The sequence below is a fragment of the Egretta garzetta genome, unplaced genomic scaffold, assembly GCF_000687185.1.
Source record: "Egretta garzetta isolate BGI_Z169 unplaced genomic scaffold, ASM68718v1 scaffold652, whole genome shotgun sequence".
In the NCBI taxonomy this organism is placed as follows: domain Eukaryota; kingdom Metazoa; phylum Chordata; class Aves; order Pelecaniformes; family Ardeidae; genus Egretta; species Egretta garzetta.
In genome coordinates this window covers 223208-232856 of record NW_009258948.1, presented here as the reverse complement: position 1 = coordinate 232856, position 9649 = coordinate 223208, and the positions used below count along the sequence as shown (strand labels likewise).

The following is a 9649-nucleotide window of genomic DNA, read 5'->3' as shown; positions in this document are numbered from 1 at the left end:
CATCTCAGCCAGACCCAACACAACTGCTTCCATCACAAATCCCAGACGTCATCATACAAACTGCTATGAGGAAAACGAACCCTAACCCAGCCAAAACCTGTTCCATGGTGCATGGAGAGGGCTGGTGGAGCAATGCAGAGCCCTCTGCCCCTGCGCAGGGCAGCAATGCCCAGAGACCCGGGGGCACCTCAGCTGCCCGTGCTGGCCGCCGAGGCCCTTCTCCTGCATGGAGGGGCCGAGTGCCACTTCCACTGGGGTGACTTTACCGGCCAGAGCATGAAGAAGTCGTCAAGGTGTCGTGGTTTAACCCAGCTGGCAGAGACTATACAGAATATATAAAACAAGTGATGCACAATGCAATTGCTCACCACCCGCCGACCGATGCCCAGCCCATCCCGAGCCGCGATCAATCCCCTCGCAACCAACTGACCAACTGACCCCCCCCAGCATGACGTTCCATGGTCTGGAATAGCCCTTTGGTCAGCTGGGGTCAGCTCTCCTGGCTGTGCCCCCTCCCAGCTTGTTCTGCCCCTGGCCGAGCAGGAGAAGCTCAAAAAGTCCTTGAGGAGTCTGAGCACTGCTTGGCAACAACTGAAACCATCAGTGTGTTATCAACATTCTGCTGGTACTAAATCCAAAGCACAGCACTATGCTGGCTACTAGGAAGAAAATTAACTCTATCCCAGCTGAAACCAGGACACAAGGAGATGGCACCTGGACGCTACTGAACTGATGCTCTGGTGTCGCCCCACTGTAGAGGTGGAGAACAGAGGCGGGGAAGAGTGCGAGAGGTGTCCAGGTGATTGGCGTTGGTGAGAGACAGACAAGGTGTGTGCTGTGTTTGTGCATTCAGGGCGGTGGTGGCTCTGTTTGGGTACCTGCTCCCCAGGGCGACCTTCACCGAGAGGAGGGGATGCTTTTAGCAACTTGGTCTGACCTCGCAGGTGATGCTGCTTCAGGCAGAAGGTTGGACTAGAGACCTCCGGAGGTCCCTTGCAGCCTGAGGTATCCCATGGCCTGGTGATCCCATGGCCTGGTGATCCCATGTCCCTTATGTCTCTTGGCACGGCTCTGCTGCGCGTAAAGCGATGTGTTCAGCTGCACTAGGTCATTTTGCCAGAATAAGGTCAGGTGGTGGCTGCAATCGTGTTTATGCTGGGACGCCCGAGGGAGCTGGACTACCCAGTGGTGCTGTGCCAATGTCACTGCCTTGTGCGAGGGACAGGCAGGAGAAGAACCAGCTGAAGCCCTTGGTGCTGACCTGAATTCAGTGGGTGCCAACAATTCCTGGGGCTCCTGTGCTGAGAGCCACACCAAGGTCCATCAGAGGTTTTGGCCGTTCTAGGGAATGGACTTTGTCTTCACGAGATCCAGCCCTGTGTCCTGAAGGCCGGGCCCAATCCCTCCTGCCACGGGTCTTCTCCGGGAGATCGCCCTGCGTGCTCCATCACGAATCTGCTTCATCCTGATGCCGTAGATCAGGGGGTTGAATGCCGGTGGGATGAGGAGGTAGAGATCAGCCAACAGGACCTGGACGTGGGGTGGGAGCTCCTGGTGGTACCTCTCCATGTACATGGAGAGCAGCCCAGGGATGTAGAAGAGGGCCATGATGCAGAGGTGTGAGCCGCAGGTGCTGAAGGTTTTTTTGCGGGCTTGTGGGGAGGAAAGGCTGAGCACAGCTCGGAGGATGAGCGCATAGGAGAGGGCGATGAGCAGCGAGTCGAAGCTGCCCACGTAGGTGGAGATGGAGAGGCTGTAGGTGTTGCTGAAGGCAGCGTCCCCACAGGCCAGTTTGAGCACGGCCATGTGCTCGCAGTACGAGTGGTCCACGACTGCCGGGCTGCAGAGAGGCAGGCGGTGAATCTGGAAGGTGAGGGGGCTCATGAAAACCACAGCCCTGAGCAAGGTAGCCAAGCCAATGGCAGCCACAACGGGGCTGGTCAGGATGGACAAGTACCGCAGTGGCTTGCAAATGGCCACGTAGCGGTCAAAGGCCATTGCCACCAGCACCCCTGACTCCATCACAGAGAAAGCATGAACAAAGTACATCTGGGTAAGACAAGCATCCAGGCTGATGGCAGTGGATTGAAACCAGAAGATGCCCAGCATTTTGGGGGTGATGGAGGTGGACATCACCAGGTCAATGACAGCCAACATGGACAGGAAGAGGAACATGGGGTTGTGCAGGCGAGGATCAGCCCTTATCACGCACAGGAGGGTGCTGTTCCCGGCCAGCGTGACGAGGTACATGATGCAGAAGGGGATGGAGATCCAGTGGTGCAGGTGCTGCAGCCCCGGGACGCCCGTCAGGTGCAGCTCTGGCAGCGAGGTGTTGGTGGGACATGAGTGGGGCATGGTGGTCACTGCAGGAGCCTGAGTGAGCAGAGCCCAGGCATGCAAGGACAGCCATACCCTGGGCCACACCAAGGGTTCATCCAGCCTCAGATCCTGTGTCCAGCGTCAAAAGCAGACCCTTAAGGAAGAACATGAGAAAGGAAACATGCCATGATGCCTCTCCCAAGTGCCTCCCCAGCTTTTGTTTTTATGAACCCCACCCCAGAAACCCATCTAGCCTCTTCTGTGCAAAATTTTAGCACCCACACTGCCACGCTGTCCTTTAGCAAGGAGTTTCACAAGCTAAGGGCAAGTTCTGTGCAATCACCCCTTCCCTGTCCTGTGACTCTGATGTCTGCTGGTGTCATCTGACGTCCCATGGTTCCTATATCAAGACAAGCAGAGAAGAGTCAGCCCAATCCTTGTCCTTCTTCCACATGCCACCATCAGATGTGGAAGTGAACCTCAGATGATGGGAGTTTTACTCCAGACCCACAGGAGGATTTTTAACCCCTCCATCAGGACCGACTGCTTGATTTCCCACCCTCATCTCCCGTTTGTCTCGCTCTGCATCCAGAAAGATGGCGCTGGGTGCCTGTTGCTTTGGGTGTAACAGCTTGTCTTACCCGGAAAAACCGATAGTCATCATCCTAGGATGTTCTGCTTTCACCCATCTGCTGGAAGACAGCACCAACCCCCCCCGCCCCTTCAGCTGGGCAATTACCTCTGCTTCCCTCTCCTGCTGTATTCCTGGCCGGTGTCTATCACCTCTGAAGCTGAACCTGATGGCGCTTGTCCCTCCCTGGCATTTTTACCCCAGCGTTTCTGTAGAGCCACACAACCCAGCCCAACATCTGCTGAGCAAAACAAGTCTCTGCTCTTTTCTCCCCTTTCCCTAGACCAGCGCTCAGCCCATAGTCGCAGAGTTTTCCACTTTGCACCCTCCTTTACAGCACCTTCCTTGGCCGTCACACAGAGGAGGTCTCGCTAAGGGACCGCTGAACATGCACACCAGTTTCCCCAACACCAGCCTTGGAAGAGCTCCACTTCCCATCTGTTTTCCATACTGTCGCACTTTTAGGGTCCAGTGGCCCACATCACCTTCCCCTCTCCCCCTCGGGCGGGAGAGGCGCTGGGCTCGCTGCTTCCCGGGGACGCAAGCCATCTTTCAGCCAAATGAGTTGCTGTTTTCCAGCAGGACCTTGCAGGCATGTCCGGCGAGCATCACGTTATCAAGGGCAGATCTTCCCAGGCAAACCTGATCGCTTGCTTTCTCATCATTTATAAAATGTGTTAGCAGATGGGAGTAATGTTTCTGAGCAAATCGTACACCCAGGATTGCAGTGGAAGGCAATCGGGTAGGGTGAATGTGCAGGGCAGGGGCAAAGGACAGAGCTGGGGGTCTGCAGACCAAAGTGCATCGTGGTGGGCACTTCACGGGCAATAACGGCAAACTAGAGGGAATTCAGGAGTAGGGCTGGAGTTAAGCTGGGGAGCCGAGTGGCCTGGCTCACCCAGGGAATGCTCTTGAGAAGAGCCCTGAAGAGTTGCCTAAGATTTTTTTCAAAATCCAGGCTGCATTTTTTTGTAGGGAACGTGGTCAAGAAGCATGGTCCTGGGGAGGGTCATGGGGGACTTTTCCAAGGGTCATGGGGGACTTTTCCAGGCTCTTTTCCTTCTTTAAAAACAGATTTATTTTTTAAGTTTATAAAGAAAAGACTGCAGCAGCAAATCCTCTTGTGCTGCTTCTATTTAAAACCCGTGCACCGATGGATGACCTACCGGGCTTGCTGCTGCAGATGTGTCCAGATGAATCCGGGGGGGTGTTCCACCCACCCAGCCCCTGCCACAGCGATGCCGCCCAGCCCTGCCTCTACCAGGGATGCCGCTGGCTTCTTGGACCCAGCAGGTTTTGACAGTGGAAGCATTTATAAGGTTGTGGAGAGGAATCCCTGGTGTGTCTGTCTCATGGCTCACGAAGCAAGTCTACACGCAGCTGCCTTGCTCATTTACTGACAAACCTCCTAATTGAGAAGATATTGTTGCCAATCCCCTACAGTGCCCATTACCCTCGCAGTAACTTGAACCCTTGCTTGTCCTTTGACCCTGCAGCCTGAGAAGAGCTGCACCGAGCCTGGCTGGGTGTCCCCAGGGAAGGGGGAGGTTGGGTGATACTGGGAGCAGGGCATCCTACCTGCGCACCATCAGGCGGTGGCAGTGGAGGCAGACCCTGTAAATGGGGAATAAATCCACCCCCTGGCAGGCTCCAGGCAGTGCACCCAGCACAGGCACTTCCCAGCCCCAGCTTGGACCAGGACTATGAGACGTGAGTGGGAAGAGCCTGGTCTCCAGAAGGTTTCTGGACCGGTTTTAGGTGTTGGGCATTGCGTAGGCTGCGCTGTTGCTGAGGGGGGTGGTGGGGGACACAGCTGTGTAATCCAGAAGGCACTCAAAGGCAGCAGAGTCAGGGGACACTCAAAGAACTGAGTTCATACCCAGCAGCTTGGGTCTGGTGGTCACCACAGCTCTTTGTAACGCTCCCCTTCCCCCTCCAGCCCAGTGCAGGACACATGCAGGACCTCCAGCCTCCCTCAGGGAACTCCTGTGCCCTGGGTCCCACGGGGTGAAGGCATAAGGAGAGCTGGAACGCTAACTCAGTACGTGGTGTTAGGAGGTGAGTTTTCACCATAGTTAAAATCAGGTGCAGGTTTGCTGGGGAGAAGAAGAGGAGCCCAGTCCCTGTTCTCCGCTGCCCTTCTTTAATCCGCACTCCTGCTCCTTGCCTCCAGCGCTCGGAGGCGACGCTCCTACAACAGCCCTGCAGGCTGGTTTTTCAGTCGATGGCCCCGTCTTTTGCATGAGTGGCTCTGCACAAAGCGAAGGGTTCATCCTGCCATGGCACCCCCCGGCTGCCCCACGCGCCCTAAGCAAGCAATCCCCGCTCTCCCTAAGGCGACGCTGCACCTGGGCATCAGCGCGGGGTAAGGAGCCGTGGGTCACCCTCACTGCAGCACAAAGAGTAAAAACCTTCTGGATTACACAGTTGTGTCCCCCACCACACCCCACCTCAGCAACAGCACAGCCGATGCAATGCCCAACACCTAAACCCGGTGCAGATCCCTTCTGGAGACCAGGCTCTTCCCACCCACGTCTCGTAGCCCTGGTCCAAGCTGGGGCTGGAAGGTGCCCGTGCTGGGTGCACTGCCTGGAGCCTGCGGGCTGCAGGATGGCGCAGTCTCCAACAGGGAAAAACTTCTTGGCTTGGAGGGTGCCCGATCCCTGGCCCAGGCTGCCCAGGGGGGCTGTGGAGTCTCCTTCTCTGGAGATCTTCAACCCCCGCCTGGACACTGTCCTGTGCCCCCTGCTCTGGGTGAGCCTGCTTGGGCAGGGGGGTGGCACTGGGTGAGCTCCCGAGGGCTCTGCCAGCCCCTGCCATGCTGAGATTCTGTGATTCTGTAATGTTTCAAGACAGGATCGGGAGGAAACCCAAATCTGTTTGGGCCAATGTCTGGATGAGTGGGTGTGTGTAAATGTGCACACACACCCCTCGCGCCCCCATAGCCAGGCACCAAGATCAGGGAGCTGCTGGAAACTAGTAAGAGAATAAATGGAGAGTTACAGGTTGGGTGGAAAAGGTGCATTGGGGAGAATGAATCCACGGACAGACTTGCATTTCCAAAGTGGTAACAGACTTCTGTCAGGCACTGAGGTGAAGAGGAGAGTCCTGAGGTGGCACAGGTCTGAGGATAACCACAGATGCAGGTGCAGACGCCATTTATCTTCCCATTCTGGACAGGAATGTACCATTCACTTTCTAAAAATAAAGTTTCCCCAGTCAAAGTTGTCGTGGTGCCTCCAGCTTTCATGGTTTGGCCAAGATGATGAAGGGATCACCCCACTTTTCCAGTAGACAGCTTTTTAAGCTTTTTCTTTGCTCCCCAGACATGCCGCCATTGTTCTCTGGTCCGAACCCTATTCCCTCCCATGTGGCATTAGTGATGGGCTGGGTCCCTTTCTGCCAGAGCAGGCTCAGCACGCACTCCTGGGTCAGGCTGGTCCTCATCCCGTGGATGAGTGGGTTGAGCATGGGAGGCACCAGCAGGTAGAGGTCAGCCATCATGATGTGGAGGTGTGCAGGGATCCTCTGGCCCCCAACGCTGAGTGTAGAAAGAGATGAGCCCGGGCATGTAGAAGAGCAGGATGACACCGATGTGGGAGCCACAGGAGCTGAAGGGCTTCAGATGAGCTTCTCTGAAGGACAGACCCATGATCTCAGGATCAGCATGTAGGAAACAGGTATGAGGATGGAGTCTGAGCCCACCATGATGGTGGCAGCCATGGTCCCATAGATGCCATTGGGCTGGGTGTCCCCACAGGCCAGCTTCACCGCTGACACGTGCTCGCAGTAGGAGTGGTGAATGGTGTGGGGACCACAGTAGGACAGGCTGGTCACCATGCATGTCAGAGGGGTTCTGGTGGCGACACCATGCACCGCAGCAGCCAAACCCAGCTTGGCAATGGCCAGTCAGGATGGCTTGCAGGTGGGCAAGTATCAGTCAAAGGCCATGGCGAGCAAGATCCCTGTCTCCACTGTGGAGAAGCGGTGGATGAAGAACCTCTGGATCACACAGCCCTCAAAGTCGATCTTGTGGGAGCGGAACCAGAAGGTGCTCAGGAGCTTGGGCGTGGTGGAAGTGGTGAGCACGAGGTCGGTGGCAGCCAGCATGGAGAGGAAGGAAAACGTGGGAACGTGCAGGCTGGGGTCCATCCTAATCACGAGGAGGAGTGTGATGTTCCCCTGCACTGCCACAAAGTACGTGGTGCAGAATCAGAAAGCGATCCAGAACCGAGCATCCTTGGTCCTGTCAGGGTGAAGGATGAGGGAGTGGGGTGATTTGGGTAGGACACGAGGCACTGCCGCAGAGCTGGAAGCAGAGCCACAGGAACGGCTGGCATAGGTGGGGAGGAGAAGGAGCCGTAGAGGAGAAGGAGCCCCCCCCATTGCTGTGGGCTCCAGGCACGTCTCAGGCACACAAACCTGCGAGCGTATCCCCCTGCCTCCTACCCAGGTACACGGAGTCCCCTTGGTGGCAAGGTGCAAACGCACACACAGTCTTAGCCCGAACAGCTGGGAATTTTCTTACCTCTCCTCCCATCCCAGGCTGGCCTCTGGCTGCTGCCCCCACCCCTCCTCTCCATGGTTTGGGAGTTACAAACCCGAAATTGGGCACCTTTAGTTGCCATCAGTACAAAAATCTAAGATGGGAGAAGGGGGAAGATCTAGAATACTTTGGGGATGCAGCTGAGCAGGACTCTGGTCACCCACACCCCTCTGCCGTGCAAACCGTATCCGCTCCGGGGCTGGTGTGCCCGCCTGATGCCCACCCCGGGAGGCTGCAGCGGGTGTTTATTTGCAGCACCAGCATTTGCTGCCCCTGAGCATTTTTGCTGGGAGAGCTGGTGCCCGTGGAAGCAGCGCACTGACCCCGTGCGTCCCCCAGCTGCGTGCCCTGCTTCGGGCCAGCGCTGCCAGCTGTGGGGCTGTCCCTGCTGGAGCCCAAAGCCCAGCCACCCCCTCGGAGTCCCTCTCTGGGTGGGCACCCCACCTACAGGGCCCCCGTCTCCTGCGTTAGGAAGGAAAAGCAGTGTCGTGGCCAAAACTGTCCTGAGGCTGCCGTGCTGGTCCCTTCCAGAGCTAACCAGGTTTATGTTGGCCATGGGGAACAATTCCTTCCCCTTGGGGCTGTCAGGGGCTGGAAGGGGCTGCCCAGGGAAGGGGTCGAGTCCCCAGCCCTGGGGGGATTTAACAGCCGGGCAGAGGCGGTGCTGAGGGCCAGGGTTTGGGGGTGGGATGGCAGGGGTAGGGGAACGGTTGGGCTGGGGGAGCTTAAAGGGCTTTGCCAACCCAAACTATTCAGGGAATCTGTGATTCTATCCCTCCCGTGCTGCCTCTACCTCCTTACCCTCAAGCCCTTGCCAAAAGAAAGAAGTGCTGTGAATTGCCCCTGTTTTACCAGGAAAAGAGGCACCGAAGGGTTAAGTTAGCCTGCTGAGCATGGCCGTTAGTGAGGTGCCAGTTTCTCAGACACTTGTACCCTCTGTTTTCCCCAACATATCCAAGGGCCAGAGCAAACTCCCTGGCTTCCCAGCCATTTGCCTCCCTTGACCCCTAAATAGCTTCCTCTCTCCTCCCAGCGGCTGCGAGTCCTCCGCACGACCCAAACCAGCAGCCTGTCTCCAGTCAGTGCTATTTGCAGTGTAAGGCCAAATATTGCACAGCCCGTATTGCGACACTGCTGCCAGGACAACGTTATTTGTAATAGTTTATTGCAAAGAGGGCTCTGTTTGCGGTGTAGTCGGCTCCCTCGGCTATAAACTCGGGGCGGCAGAGCCGCAGCTGGCACAAGCCGGTCCGCCAGGAACTGTGTCTCGTGCCAGAATTCGTTATCTGGAAAGGGCAAACACATCTGAGAACCTGTAATCCTGGGCTTGGAAAAAAAAGCAGATACTCCCTGCCTCCTCTGCGTCAGATTTGTGGTACGAATCCCGCGCCCTGCTCTGGGCCGCGTTACCTGTGCTTGGTCTTGGGCGACAAAGCTGTCCAGATTATTAAATCAGGTCACTCAGCAGGCATCAGGCTCGGTTCTGAGGGGGTTCTTTTCACATCTGCTCGCAGCGCTGTGCCCGTTCTGTCCCCTTGGCAGGGCCTGATTTCTTGGGTACACGTAAACGCACGAAATACCAAGGGAGAGACAGCTTTAGCTCCGTCTGCCCAACCAGCCCTTCTGGGTCACGCAAAGACGCTGCCCCCACTGCCCTTCACTTGCACCCACCTTACACCCGACCTCCTCTACATTCCACGTGTCCTCCTCTTGCCGTGCCCTGCAGCCAGCGGTGCCAGTGTGGTAGCCATCAAAGGTAGCCATCAAAGGCGCCTCCGCGCCCCGACCTCACACACGGCGACAGCGCCGCCTCCCAGCCCTGCAGAGAGCATCGCCGCTGGAAGAGCTCTTCCTCCATCTCACCAGCTCCAACCCAGCCTTGCACGGACCTCTCCCTTCGACCACCAGCCCCCAGGAATGACTGCAGTTGCAGCCAGGATCCCAACGCTGCGTTAGCAAGATGCTGTGATTTTGACCATTTTTTTGAGCTGTACATGAAAGAGCAGGGGTGGGAGCAGAACCTTCAGGCGTGCTGGGGCTTCTGAGCAAGGCTGCTGGGGAGCGTCTGGGGGAGCTGGGGGGGTTCAGCCTGGAGCAGAGGAGGCTGAGGGGAGCCCTCATCGCTGCCTACAAGTGCCTGAGAGGAGGGGGGA

At 56.9% G+C, this 9649-nt stretch overlaps 1 protein-coding gene and 1 pseudogene across 1 annotated transcript; both read right to left on the bottom strand.

Moving 5' to 3' along the window:
- Window positions 1-1341: 1341 nt before the first annotated feature.
- LOC104122194 (olfactory receptor 52K2-like) lies at window positions 1342-2355 on the bottom strand. Its single transcript, XM_009634292.1, has one exon. It carries the CDS (start codon window positions 2353-2355, stop codon window positions 1342-1344), a length of 1014 nt encoding a protein of 337 aa, XP_009632587.1.
- Window positions 2356-6196: 3841 nt separating this feature from the next.
- Window positions 6197-7159, bottom strand: LOC104122193 (annotated as a pseudogene).
- Between the last annotated feature and the right edge of the window lie 2490 nt (window positions 7160-9649).

Coding starts and splice junctions, on each gene's coding strand:
- LOC104122194 (XM_009634292.1), bottom strand. CDS start 2,355: ATGCCCCACTCATGTCCCACCAACACCTCGCTGCCAGAGCTGCACCTG.